Source organism: Pipistrellus kuhlii, unplaced genomic scaffold (genome assembly GCF_014108245.1).
Source record: "Pipistrellus kuhlii isolate mPipKuh1 unplaced genomic scaffold, mPipKuh1.p scaffold_m20_p_1, whole genome shotgun sequence".
Classification (NCBI taxonomy): Eukaryota; Metazoa; Chordata; class Mammalia; order Chiroptera; family Vespertilionidae; genus Pipistrellus; species Pipistrellus kuhlii.
Genome location: NW_023425404.1, coordinates 179,467,083 through 179,482,134, shown reverse-complemented (window position 1 = coordinate 179,482,134; position 15,052 = coordinate 179,467,083). Strand labels below are relative to the sequence as shown.

Here is a 15,052-nt window from a genome sequence, read left to right as displayed (position 1 = left end):
GCTACTCAGTGCATTAATGTCATAGCCCAGAGGCTGAGAGGAATCCTCAGCTTACTCTGCAATTTATTTTATTTCCTACAGGCCTTGACTTCCAAGAGAGAGGGCTGAGAAAGGTATAAGATAAGAATGTTAATACCCACACAGAAATGTGTGCATAGTCAAATATTACATATGCAAATACCTTCAGGTCCTTGTAAAGAATGAGATACCCATCTCGTAAAACACAGTGCCGATCTTGAAATTTATTTCCAGACAGGATTTTAGATGGTTCTTCTTTGATTTTCAGGGATCCCTCTTTGATACTTTCCATGGCATTTCTCTCTGTAAAGTACATTATTTTTGTAAGTGAGGTACATTTTCATTTATTTGGAACAGAATATAAAACATTTTTATTCTTTCAGTTTTTATATTATAAAGTAATAACTTGCTTCCTATCATTAAGTAGCCTATGGTTAATTTCTGGGAATAGCACATGTCAGGGGCGTGTTGGACAAATCGCAGATCCACTGACTGGATCTATTTATATCTATAATACATAGGCCTGCCTATTGTGTTTCATTAGCACTTAAAACATGGTGAGTCTCAATCAGGATGTGCTGTAAGTATAAAATATACTTACAGATTTTGAAGACAGTTCAAAAGAGGAAAAAAGCAAACAAACAAAAAAAACCAACTCCCAATTTTGCAATATTACATGTTGAAATGATAATATTTTGGATATGTAAGTTTAAGTGGAATATACTAAATATACTAGCAAAATTAATGTCACCATATATATATATATATATATATATATATATATATATATATATATGGTGACATTAATGTGGATACTAAGCAACTTAAAATTACATCATTAGCTTGCCTCATATTTCTTTCAACAGCACTCATATAAGAATGCAAATACACAGGTAAAGAAGAAAAACCTCTACCATAATTTTGACACAGGAATCTAAGAATTTTTAAGTTGTTCAAGAAATTCCTGCCAACATGAAACAGGTAAGAGTAACAAGGCAAAATGGCTAAGGTAGAGTATTTAACATCAACTATAATACATTTCATATGCAATACTGTGATCGTCCCACACACATGAGTCTTTTCAACTAATTTTATTAAGAAAACACCAAATTTGCATTTGCATAAATTTATCAATCTATCTCCACAAACTTATCATGTATAAATGTATCAATATATTCCCAATCTAAAACTTTCTCCTGGAAATCCAGACAATGATCAGCTGCCTGCTTGAGACCTAAAGTACAGTGGACAGAAAGAACACTGAAGCCAAGTAGCCATGACGCTGTCATTATGGTGCCAACTCCTGATAATTTCCTTTAGAAAACATTCCCTTACTACCGAGATAAAAGTGAGGTAGCAGTCCAGAGAAATTTTGTCCATAATTTCCTCAATTACAAAGCGAAGGAATGAGATAGTCCTATAATGGAAGATCAAGACATCCAAGAAAAATGACCCAGGAGGTATTTCCTTGACCGGGAGACATTGAGTGTTAGAAAAGATGTCAGTGACCGTGGCGCTGAATCACCTTTCTGTGCCTGAAAGCTCTCCATACACACAAGCATCCTGGCCTGCGGGAATCACTTATAGCATCTTGTGTTTGTATTTACATTTACATTTAAATAGTCTTCATGCATTTAGATTTTCAGTTCCATGTGGGGAAAAAAATAATCCTTTACATTTCCCACAGATTCCTGCATGAAAGAGAGCTAACAGAAACTTATCAATTGGTTTTCTCGGTACCAAATAATAACACGAGAAAAAGTCAGGGCATTCCTACTCTATCTACAGTGAATATCAAAGACTATCATCAAGTCCAAAGAAAGTACTTCCACTTGAAGTGGACTAGGTCTTACCTCCGGATTTAAAAAAGATTTGATGGAAGTGCAATGTAAATTATTTTAGCTAGACTATGATTTATAGACTCATACTATTTCTGCTGACATTTTCTTTTTATTTTCCTAAGTCAGTTGATAGTGGATAGCTCAGCTTTCCAGGTCTGAACTTGCCGGAAGCAGTTGCATTTTAAACTATTCAATTCTAATGCAAATTTAATTCCAAAGCATCTGTCCTATGCAGCAATCTAAATTTAGAAACCCACGGGACCTGCATTTGAGTTACATCTTATATCTTAAAAGTATTTCTTCCCCATTGAGATCATTAAAACTCCACTCTCATGCATTACATTCTATTGAGGTGATTTTTTAAAGAACTTTAGCCCTTAAAATAAGACTTCAGCAATATAAAATTATTTATTCCGGAACCTTACAGAAGCTATAAATATATGCCTTACTTGTGATAGAGATGTTCAAACAACTCAATATGAGAGATAACGATAAAAATCTATTTAGCCATTTTAATGAAGTTTTATACTCCCTACCTCAATGTCTCAGTCATAATCCATGGGGTAGAAAATAAATTTGAGGACTGTTGTCTTCCTTTTCAAGTTAGTTAACTCCTCATTACAATAATGACAATGGCGCAAACTGTTTCTAAGAAATCAGATGCCGCTTTTGAAAAGCACAGAATTGATTTTTAAGTAGAGACAACAGAAAATTCATTTACTCTAGTATACTTCTATAAAAGTAAAGTATGTTACCTCATTACCTTAAATGAATGAGCAGAAAGTAAGTGTTGGCTGATTCTAAATCTATTCCTACTGTTATGTCTACATTTTAAACTGTTCAGATAACGTGAGGAAACTCAGAAAACTAAGAGTAAACTAAGAGTAAAACAGATAGTAAATTTTGTGGCACCCAGATGTCAAGTGTGCGGGGACAGAGTGCAAAAGTTATTGCTACTTATTTTTTTTAAATATATATTTTATTGATATTTTACAGAGAGGAAGGGAGAGAGACAGAGAGCTAGAAACGTCGATGAGAGAGAAACATCGACCAGCTGCCTCTTGCACACCCCCTACTGGGGATGTGCCCGCAACCAATGTACATGCCCTTGACCGGAATCGAACCTGGGACCTTTCAGTCCGCAGACCAACACTCTACCACTGAGCCAAACCGGTTTCGGCAGGTTATTGCTACTTAAAGCTTCAAAAAAGGTAAACGCAATAGCTATGTTTTCCTGAGAGAAAATGTGGTTGCAACCGACTATCCTAGTTTCAAACTTAGCTGATTTCTAGTTGGGCCCCCCATTAGGAAAAGAAAATCTTCAGTGAGAGAAATATTTAACCTTATTCACCTTGCTATGAAGAGCAAAGTATTTCTGAGATGACACCAATATTTCTAACAAATTGACAGAGACATCACATTCCATTCACTTTCATTATTTTCCTTTTAGAGTTTAAGAAGTGGTGGATGTATGGAACGGAGCAACGATTCTGGAGTTGGTGGTCATTGTGATTGATTTAGGAGACATTTGCCAAGACAGAGACAAAGCAGACTGATCATCTGATCATCTAAGCCCCTCCCCCCACCCCTGAAATCTATCACCACGTATAGCCCATAAAGCGTACTTCTAAATGCCAGGCTGCTGTAATACATAAGTATAGGGGGAAAAATCATGGTTTAAGAGAATGATTTAAACACATATTAAACACACACACACACAAATAGGCCAGAGCCGATTTAAAAGGGTCATCCTAAATCCACACAGATGAGGAGCCACCATAGTGAGAGTGATGGTTTTGCTTTGACAATCTAACTATAAATCAAGCTCTAACTGAAAAACATTTATAAACATTTTATTGGCTAGAAAACTATAAAAAGTATTTTAAAAATTTACTTCAAAGTTCCTTTCCTATTTGACCCAAAATACTTAACTACTAATGTGAAACGGTCCAATGAATGTATTTGCTGAGAGTATTACACTAAAACCGGATGCTGTTCATGCAATGAGACAGTTTCCTGGTAGGAAGAACTATAGATTTGATAACAAGCTGCATACTGGTTTGGCAAATTGAGGTAGAAATAGTGCAAGGACCGGGATGTGCTTCAACTCCACCCTGTTCGAGCAAGGATTGGGATATGAGAGTAACACCAAAGTGTGAAGGAAAAGAGCCACATGCTAACCTGACAAGCTCAGGAGAGGCCTGCGTGGCAGTCTGGCAAACTCAGAGACCTAAAATAACCACAAAAGATGGTTTGAAAATTAAATATCTAACTACAAACAGGTTATAGTGGGTAGTCATGTCCTAGACCGATATTTCACCTGACAATGATCAACTTCGATCTTCTTTACTGAGCCCATTTGCCTTCCTGCCTCTAAGATAACATATCTGTGAGATGTCTGGGTAACTTGTAACTACCCTTTTTCTGGAGTGCCTGGGGCACAACCAAATGTGGTGGGCGCTAGGACAGATGCCTTAGATTCCTTCATTATCATGTTAATTGTTCCTGCACTCACCTAAGTACACATCCAGTCCATCATTTTACTTTTTATACAATCCCAGGAGTTTCCACCACTTTGCTTTCTTCTGTCTCCTTAATCCATCACCAATGAATTTCATGTAACCATCTAAGTCCCTCCTTTGATTGCAATGTATAAATAGAAATGTAACCCACCATCTCAATGTTACAATGAAAAATACAGAATTTAAGAACTAGAACAGATTTCACAGATTATCTAAATCAGAAATTCTCAGCATGGGCACCATTGGCATTTGGGGCCAGATAATCCTTGTAAAGAGCTGTGCTGCGTATTGTAGGATGCTTAGTGGCATACCTTTTATCTGTCCTCTAAAGACCTGAAGCACCACTCTAACCAGCTGTGACAGTCAGAAATGTCTGCAAACACTGCCAAATGTCCCCTCGGAGACAACACTGCCCCACAGCTGAGAGCCACGGCTGGTATAATTTGCACTCTTTTATATATATATATATATATATATATATATATTTTATTGATTTTTCACAGAGAGGAAGAGAGGGATAGAGAGTTAGAAACATCGATGAGAGAGAAAAATCGATCAGCTGCCTCTTGCACACCCTCCACCGGGGATGTGCCCGCAACCAAGGTACATGCCCTCGTCCAGAATTGAACCCAGGACCTTTCAGTCCGCAGGCCGACGCTCTATCCACTGAGCCAAACCGGTCCCGGCATGATTTGCACTCTTGAATACCCAGAGAATTTTCATAATTCAGGAAGAAAGTTCACCAGCTCTCTGAGCATTAGAAAAACCCCAAGGCATGGCAAGCAGCCCTCCCAGCATAAACCATTCCTTCCAAAAACGTTAACTTGGTACCATCAGATGAGCCAATTATTACCATAGGGCGAGGCTCCAGGAAACCCGACTCTGGCACATGTCATTCCTGTGCACATGCCTGTTCTTCTTCCTCTTGGACAATAAATACTACGTCAGTGGGTCTGTATTTAGCTACTCATTTTTACCTCTGACATTTTCAAATGCCACTTGTGTCATAGTATCCTTCAACCACTTGAACTTTCTGTCGGAGTTGCAAAGTGGGATAATAGCAGCACCTACCATTATGGTGTCTGATGGTGTCAGTGGTTAAGAACCTCTTCACCACAAGATAAGCAGAGCCAGGCTCAGCTAATGAGCTCCACCGAAGCACCTGCTCCAACACATTCTCTGTGTAGTGAAGAGGGCGCTCTGCAAAATAAAACCAGATCAAATTAAAGTATCATCTGTGATACTTATACAGTTTTTAAATCCTTTAAAAAGTCTCTATTCAACAATAAGCATAATCATATCTTATGTTACATAAAAATAGCATTCAGACTACATAAAAGAGACTGTTAACACCTAGAACATCAGTAAGTATATAATAAAGTTTACCATATAAATGAATCTATGCAGGAACATTTGTGGCTTGCTCAATGATTTTTTTAAAAACCACAGATGCTATCCTTTAGATAACAGTTCAGAAATAATGCTAACCACTGTCCGGGCTTATAGTATGAGCTTTTGAATTTAAAATAATATTCTAGCTTGCTTATGGAAATCTGTCCTATTTTTCACATGCAATTAAATAATTGTGAAAAGACTAGCAAAATTACTCTTGTCCAATAGTAAGTGATAATATAAATTAATCCTAAAGGTTAGCATATTGTAATTTCTGATCAATAATGAATAACTTATAGCTGATATTCTTATAGTCAATTAATATAAAATCATAAAATACAACTTCAACAGAGATCATATAAAAACAATCAATATTCTAATAGTTAATCTATGTTTAACTATTGGTGGAAACATCAATCAGAAACATTATGTGACAATATTATATATTAACTGTTGATATAAAGAACCCAAACCAGAAGTTAATGACCTCTTAAAATTTTCTCCATAATAAACACTCATCCATATACATTTTGTTTTAGGAAATCATACTTTTTAATGCATGAGAAGTTCTTAGCACAGAGTTAAATAAATAGATTTTACAATTACATTCAAAGCCTCATATAAAAGTTTTTTGCTGATCAAAATATGCCAATCACTTAATAAAAAGTTACAATAGAAGCATATATTGAGGGGGAAATTCAACCCTTTCATAGTACACTAAAAATAGTATAATTGAATCAACAAGAACATAAGCTCTAACAGAAAGATGTTGATGTAGTTTCCCCCAAAAAAATCACTAAATGTAAGTCAATTCAACTCTTTCACACCCTTCTAAATGTAAAGCACACAGCATCTAGAGTTTCATTTTGGTTAAAGTAGGAATGGCAATGACAAACAAGAATCTGTAGACAGTATCATAATCACACATGAACCATGGTATTTTAATTGGTGATAAAATCACAAGTAATGACAAACAAATACAGTAGATCATATCCTTCTTAACATATTCCATAGCATACAGACTGCTGAAAATTCAGAGGAGTTACTAGTCTGCCCTGCTATGACCACAGCATTCAGAACTGATCAACGATCTCAGATCCACAGAAGAAAACGATTTTCTGCTCCCAATGTAAATAACCAGATTTTTGCTTATTATTCAGAACAATGTAATGCAGTTCTGTATCCTGTGTTTATTGGAGCAAGCCAATAATGATGGCAATTCAAATAAGGAAGGAAGAAATGGTGGAAGGAAGGGAGGGAGAGAGGAAAGAGAAAGGGAGAAAAGGAGAAAGGAGGAAAAAAGAAGAGCAACTAGGCCAAACATCTTGAAGATATATCTCCTTCTTGTTTACAAATATATCCCTGTATACAGTAGAGTGCTAAGTATGTATATAACAGATGTTCAATAAATATTTGAGTGATGAAATACATTATGAATTTCTATGGTGGCCTATAATTAATGAAAAATATTTGTAAGTGGATCAACAGGCAGAGTATAACTCTTTGTAAAAACTAAAGAAATTATTTTATGCTATATCAATCTTGCTTTTCTTCAAATAATTTTGCAATAGGTTGGCAAAGATCATAATTGCCCATAATTTGCCAAAGCTATAATTAATTGGTAGTCTTCTATTAATAGAAGTTATAATCCAATTGAACTGTATTTAAAAATAAAACTAATTATAATTTGAAGTCATAGCCACAGCAATCAGATAAGAAAAAGAAATAAAAAGGCGTACAAATTGGAAAATAAGAAGTAAAACTGTCATTATTTCCAGATTACATAAAACTTTATATAGAAAAACCTAGACTCCACCAAAAAAAAAAAAATCAAATAAATGAATACCTACAAATAATTTGTATGCATAATTACATTTACAATCATCTGTCATAATAGATTATATGGTGTGTAAGTGATCAGGCATTAAGGCATTATTAGAAATAACACATTTGTGTATTATCCATAGCATAAATATTGCTGAAAATTCAGTGTAGGTATGTGAAAAGAACAGGTTATGGAGGAGGTTAGCTAGGTAAATCACATTATTAATAGTTCCAAACCTTGTTTATAGAAAAATACCTGGCCTTCTTTGTTAAAATTAGAACTATCCATTTTTCACTTGAAATTATAGGTATTGTGGTTGAATTTCTGGTGATAATGACACAGGATTTCCCTAGACAACTATGACTTCCCTAGTAATTAAAGTCTTAGTGCTAAACTCCAAGTGATGCAAGTCTGTCCCTGTCCTGTCCATATAATTAGAGGGCCACAGCACTTTGTGTCAATCGAGAGGAGGGCTGGAAAGGACCCTGGCGAACAATGAACACATCTTCTGTATCAGAGTAGCTCTGAGGAGAATCAGTAAAACATTTCATTGTGATACTGCTGCACAGAAAGTGTTTCACAAGCTGGACCTGCTCGGTGAAAAGGCCCACTTCAATGAAGCCCCTCTCAATGGAAGTTACTGTTCTTCAGCAAGTCAAGGACCTACGGAATATGGGGCTATCTCAGCAGAGGACAGGCTCCGTTTTAAGGAGAAGCATTAAAACAAAAGCACCCTTCAGAAGAGTAGCTCTTGATGAAGGGAACAGTCCCTCTCAGGTGAGTTTCAGCTTCTCCTAATGATTGGCAGCAGTGGGTCAAGGATGCCTGGCATCTTTCAAAAGATGGGATGAAGGAAGACCTTTTCCTCTATCCAATACTAAATTTTTAGCAGTTCTTTAAAAAAATTATTTTTTGTTCTTTTGACAATTTGTTAAGTGTAGTAAGATAGAGAGAACATAAAATTTGCCCTTTTCACATGTGCATTTTTACGTACACATTTCACATGTACAATTCATTGGCATTAATGATGTTGTAATTTCAAGTGTCCCACCAGGCAGTTAGAGTAAAAACCCACTTATAAATTAACTGAGCCTAGACTCTAACTCAGCTTTATGCATATAAATTCTCAAAATATTTTCTACAGTTTTAACCTGAAATACTTTGTCCATGAATTTGACTACCATATAGGGAGAAAAAGATCATGCTTTGTTAGAACTCTCTAGAAATTGTTCACCATTTGTGAGCATCTGAATGTCTGTCCCTCTCCCCGCCCCACCCCCACCCAAATAAAATTGCTAGGTTGACACCAAATCCCAATGTGATGGTGTTAGGAGGCAGCGCCTTAGGGAGGCAGAATCCTCATGAATGGGACAGGTGCCCTTAGGAACGAGACTCACAAAGCTTCTTCCCACCACCTGAGAAATGAGAGAACAGACAGCCCTCTGCGACCTGAGAAACTGATTTCTCTCTCCAGATACCAGATCTGCCAGCACCTTGATCTGAGACTTCTCAGCCTCCAGAGGAGCTGTGAGAAATAACGGTCTGTTGTTTGTAAGCCACTCGGATTGTGTAATTCTGTTATAACAACCCAAATGGACTGAGACACCATCTCACCAACAGCAGCAATGCTTCCAGTGATGTGTGAGCCTCACACAGACATGCTTACATCAGTCTTTATTGGGGCTGGCACGTCCCTGAGAAGTTCGCACAGGTGAAGAATCTATTTTCATTACCTTTGACCATACAGGAGTGTGTCGGCAGTTATATGTTACACTCCACATTTCCCTTTCTCATTTTATATTACAATCAGGGCACTATATTATTTAAAAAAAAAATAAGTATAATAGATTATCTCAAGGGTGTAAAGGAAACCTTAGAGAGTAATTATTATACAAAGCAGGCACTGGATAGGACAGGGCAGATGGCTGTTGCTTTACAATTTCCAGACACCTACAATAAACCCCAGCCCTTCTGGTTCCCTTACTTATCCGTTTATCCATTTACCTTCAGTTACTTGCTGACTTGCAGGATTTATATTTACATTAGAAAAGGCACTGATTCCCTGCTGACACTCTTCCTATCAGCTACAATCTTGTGACTGCCAACGCCTTCACTTTCATCTTCTTTTTCATATTTCGCTTTATTCTCCCTGCGTGTTTCCAGCAATAAAGCTTTTAACATTTCGGAAGGTCAGGTGGAGCCATGGCTCTGGATGCTTCAGGAAGCCAGCATAATCACAGCCCCTTTGTGGCCTCCTCACGTTGTTCCTCTAAAAGCTGTGAAAACCATCTTCGTTTTCTCTGCTGGTGTTTCTACTTGAACAGCTGCCCAAACAGTAAAACCATGCCAAGTCTGAACTGTTCACTCCACTGAATGTGTTCTTTCTGGAGGTGCATGGGTGTTCCTTTGATTATATATTTGGACATGCACAAGTCAAAACAACTTGAGGACTCCTGGTCTTTTTATAGCTCCAACAAGATAACTTTCTTTTTCTTTTCTTTTTTTTTTTTTTAAAATTAGCGACAAGTAGCCAAAAGAGCAACAAAATAACAACCACCACCCCACCCCAACTCATCCGTACTATTTGTGATATGCTCATTGTCACATGCAAGCCAACATTCAGTCATTTTCAGGGTAAGCAATCCCTTCATTTTCTAAGATGAAATTTAAAGACAATATTTCTAAGTTTATTACATCTCCTAGCTACCCTCATGCATTCTGCTTATTCCTCTTAGTCGGAAGGACTGATGCCCAAGGCACAGTGCCCCCAGTCTGTGACAGAGGGACATGCTTTGACTCAACCCTTGAGAGGACAGGGTGGTAGGGAGATGATGCCTACCCCCAAATCCGTGATTCCTTATTGTGCAGGTGAATTTCCAAAAAACAGAACAGATACAGAGGCAAGCAGGATAAGCCTCACCAGGGCCTTGAGATATCCTAGGAGTTGCTAATCTACAAGGAGACATCATTTCTCTTGTGCCTGCCTCATTTTTCCAAGAAGCAACAATCCAGGCCACTTAGGTTCAGAATACATCGATCTGAGGTTCCACCTCAGTTAACAAGATATTTGCAGGATGTGTTCCACCTCAATGCATTACGCTAGAGGCAGTGAGAGATATAAAGGTCCTAAAGAACATGTGGTCTTGGACTCAGCCAGGTGTATACATACTACTATTCAATAATCAGACACTACACAGTATTATAGGTCTACTAGAGGCTCAGTGCACAAAATTTGTGTACTTGAGGGAGGGGTGTCCCTCAGCCTGGCTTACACCCTCTCACAGACCTGGAGCTCTTGGGGGATGACTGACCGCTTAGGCCCCTGTAGCACTTGCCAGACGGGAGAGGCTCCTGCCACCACGACTGCACTTGCCAGCCATGAGCCCGGTTTCTGGCTGAGAGGTACTCCCCCTGTGGGATCAGGACAAAACTGGCCCTCTAACATCCCCCAAAAGGTCCTGGATTGCAAGAGGATGCAGGCCAGGCTGAAGGACCCCACTGGTGCACAATCAGGGCCAGGGAGAGATGGGGGAGGTTCATCAGCCAGGGAGGAACTGCTGGAGGGCTTGAGGGAGTATTTGGGCCGGACCATCTTGCTCAGTCCCGATTGGCCAGACCACAACAGCAAGCTAACCTATCAGTTGGAGTGTCTTCCCCTGGTGGTCAGTGCATGTCATAGCAAGTGGTTGAGCAGTCTTAGCATATCATTAGCATATTATGCTTTGATTGGTTGAATGGCTGACCAGACACTTAGCATATTAGGTTTTTTTTTTATATAGGATAAACAAATGATCAGAAAAAGATCAGTGAGAACTATGTTTATCTAAGTGTCATCATGGAGAACAGGCATTTGAGCTGGATCTTGCAGAGAGGATGGGAAATCAGTAAATAATGAGAGTTTTAAATGATGGAACAACATGATCCTGTTTGTGATTTACAAAGATAATTCTGGCAGTAATGCCAACAAGTCCCCTTTTATTCACAAATATGATGAAGTTGATAACCTAGCCCGTCTCCTTAAAATTAAACATCAAAAATCAAAAGACTCTACCGCCATTAAACCATAGAGTGATGCAAAATTGTGTTTCACTTGTGCAAGGGGTTTTAATTGTATGGCAACTACGTATTACACACTGTGCCTAATGCTAGAGATAGAAAAAGAGAGCTCCTCCTTCCTTCTGATGAGCTCCCATTGAGAGAGATGAGTCCGTGTGATGGGCTCTATGAAGAAGACAGGACAAAGTGCACTAAAACCCTTAGTCTGCATATTAAAGGAGGTCAGATGGAGAAAGAGTAAAGAACATTTGGGGAACTCCCACTCATATGTGTTAGTCAAATGAGAAAAGATGGCAAAGAAGACTGTATCAGCAGAAACCCACCATTTAGGATACAAAGGAAGAATTGACAATAGAGGGCCAGAAAAAAAGAGATGGTGGTTAACAATAAATGCCACAAAATAGACAAGTGCTGTGAAGCCTGAAGCAAAGTTATCAGACTTGGCATTGGGAGTTGGGGCTGGGAGGTCATGGGAGTCATCTGCCAGAACACTTTCTGTGAGAGGGAAAGGCTGAGCCTGCCTGGGGAGGAGACACGCGTGGACAGACACCAAAGCACCAGAGTCACTGACTCTTGACAGTGAATATTGCAAAATAACATTTTAATACAAATGAGATGCTTTTGTTGTTGTTAATCCTCATCTGAGGATATTTTTTCCAATGTTTTTTTGGAGAGAGTATAGAAGGGAGAAAAGGAGGGGGGAGAGAGAGAGAGAAAGAGAAAGGAGTACAGATGTGAGAGAGACACATTAATCCGTTGCCTCTTCTAACCAGGGCCAGGGAGAGAACCTGCAACCCAGGTACATGCCCTTGACCAGGAATCAAACCCTCAACCAAGAATCAAACTCTTAATCCTTCAATGCGTGGGTGGACACTCTTACCACTGAGCAACACCAGCCAGAGCTACAAATAAGATGTTTAAAGAACTATGCACGGCCGAAACTGGTTTGACTCGAAGGACAAGAGTGTTGGCCTGCGGACTGAGGGGTCCCAGATTCGATTCCGGTTGAGGGTAGGTGCCTTAGTTGCGGGCACATCCCCAATAGGGGATGTGCAGGAGGCAGCTGATCAATGTTTCTAACTCTCTATCCTTCTCCCTTCCTCTCTGTAAAAAAAAATCAATAAAATAAATAAATAAATAAAAAGAACTGTGCATGGTAAAAAAAAAATATATATATCATGGCATAAAAACATCAAGAATGGAGTAATGAAAGAAACTATTTGATAATCCCATTTCATTCTAATTTGATTACAGTATTCCTCATAATACCCGATGGGATATTTCAATGTTGAATTCTCATTTTTATCTTGAGCTTGCAGTGGCAAGATTTTACTGTTGGCAGTTTGACAGCTGCTTGAAAGGGTCCCAAGACCTTAGTAGGTATCAGCTAGACAGATGGTATCAGCTAGACAGCAGGTATCAGCTAGACAAAGACATTCTGCATCTTATTTTTTATTTTCCCAGAGGTCCTTGAAACCAAATTGTGTCATTAGAACGTTAGGCTTATTCAGCATTTTACTACTGGAGTAGTCGAGGAGTTTTAAAAGCTCTCCTTATACTTGCACATCTGAGATAAGAGATGACAAAACATCTATCCACTCCACTAAAGAGATATATGAAAAGAAAAATGTGGACAAAATAGGGTCCTGATAGGCTGAAAGCAAATCATTTTTTAAAATCATAAATAATCTTTTAAATCAACATTCTTTTTGTTCAGTTAGTAGCATAGAGGAATAATGTAGATGGTAGTGGTGACATTTAGAATATTGTTACAAATGAAATTGCCTTTCCTTATAAACAAAAGCCTTATTTCCTAAGGAACAACATATACTTTTATAGTCAATAAAAAGTTGAATTATTTTGATGAGTAAAAGCATAGCACGGCAAACTCAAGTGACAATTACACTTTTTGGCATATGCACTGAAGTATATGGGGATTCATAATGTTAATTTTCAGAATAACATAAAATGTTAGCAATGATGTCACAAAAATAGTATTTCTCCATCCTTAAGGAATTTAAAAATAACTGGCATGGAAATCACTTACCTAGCTCTTCATTTTCAATGACTTCAAATGTGGCCCAGAGATCACCTGGTGTAGGAATAATATTTTTTAATGCTAACATATCATTAGTTAATTCTTCTGCTTCCATCACAGGAGATATCTGTAAAAGAGGCAAAAGTCCTTTAGAATATATGTCAGACCCAGACACAGCCTGGTGCTAGGATGCAATACTTGCCATGCACATCTTATGATATACCAAGTTTCTTCTTTGCGTGTTTAACTAGCTATTTTAAGCACACAGAAAAGGTAGCCTATTCAGATTTTCTCAGAAAACACATTTGACTGTGAGTGCAAAAAGTTACTGCACTTTGACCTGGCTGATTTGTCTCAGCAGTTGAGCACTGACCCATGAACCATGAGCATTGACCCATCAATTCCAGGTCAGGGCACAGGCCCTGGTTGCAGGCTTGATTCCCAGTAGGGGATGTGCGGAAGGCTGATCAGTGATTCTCTCTCCTCTCTCCATTCTTCTCTCCAAAATCCATAAAAAGAAAACACATCTCTTTAAAAAGTTATTACAACATAGACATAATCAGGAAAAAAAAATTTTTTTTTCACTGAGTGAGCAGTTAAGATTACTCAGGAGGGAAGACTATACCTAGTCACACATGCAAAGACTGTCACAAGGCAGCAAACCGAGTGGCCTCCCAGGAGTAAGACTTTTCACTCGTCAGCTCTGTAGTCAAGAGTTTACAGTGGCTGGGTTTATTATTCAGGCTGGAGCCTAAATTATACAGTCGACTGCTGTCTGCCATGCCAAAGAGCCCCAGGGTGGTAGTGGTCTGTGGTGTGCCCTGTCCCACAAGTGACAGATGGTGGGATACCAACTTGCAGAGCCAGGATTTCCGGGCACAGGGCAGGGTCTGCAGTGCCAGCCTGGGGCCAGCTCTACAAAACACCCCCCAGCCTCAAGCCTCTGCACACACACACCGCCTTCTTCAGGAACTTTGGGGATTTCTGATTTGCTTCTTCTATTTTTTATTTTATTTTTGCTAATCTGAAAATCCATACCAGCCAAAAGCAAGCTGGCTTTCTTTAATGAGAATTTAGTTACAATGTTTTAAGGGTTAGAATATTCTAACTGCTCATTTTCAGTAAAATACGTAACTATTTTAACATTTCTTAGAAATGTGCTCACTCCCATTTCCCCATTTCATTATTGATTATAAACATATTGCATATAATATAAACAATATAAATATTTTTCATTACAGGCAACTCCTATGGTCTATCTTTTGGGCTTGTTGGAATCCAGTACTTTCTTTGGAATACACTTAATTATAGATGAAGTCCACTATTTTCCACTTGGAAAAGCCCAATACAGTATAAACTT

At 38.3% G+C, this 15,052-nt stretch overlaps 1 protein-coding gene across 10 annotated transcripts in view; it reads right to left on the bottom strand.

Annotated features, from left to right (window-relative positions):
* ARAP2 (ArfGAP with RhoGAP domain, ankyrin repeat and PH domain 2) overlaps positions 1 to 15,052 on the bottom strand; it is a 156,132-nt gene that overhangs the window by 15,199 nt on the left and 125,881 nt on the right. For all 10 annotated transcript variants that reach the window (XR_004984430.2, XR_004984429.2, XM_036418854.2 and 7 more), the window contains 3 exons: positions 13,702 to 13,819; positions 5,453 to 5,581; positions 182 to 321 (listed from right to left, as the gene is read on the bottom strand). Coding sequence is in view for 8 of the 10 variants with exons in the window: in XM_036418854.2 (XP_036274747.1) it covers positions 182 to 321; positions 5,453 to 5,581; positions 13,702 to 13,819 (387 nt within the window). In the remaining 2 variants the exon portion in view is untranslated. The remainder of the gene's footprint in view (positions 1 to 181; positions 322 to 5,452; positions 5,582 to 13,701; positions 13,820 to 15,052) is intronic.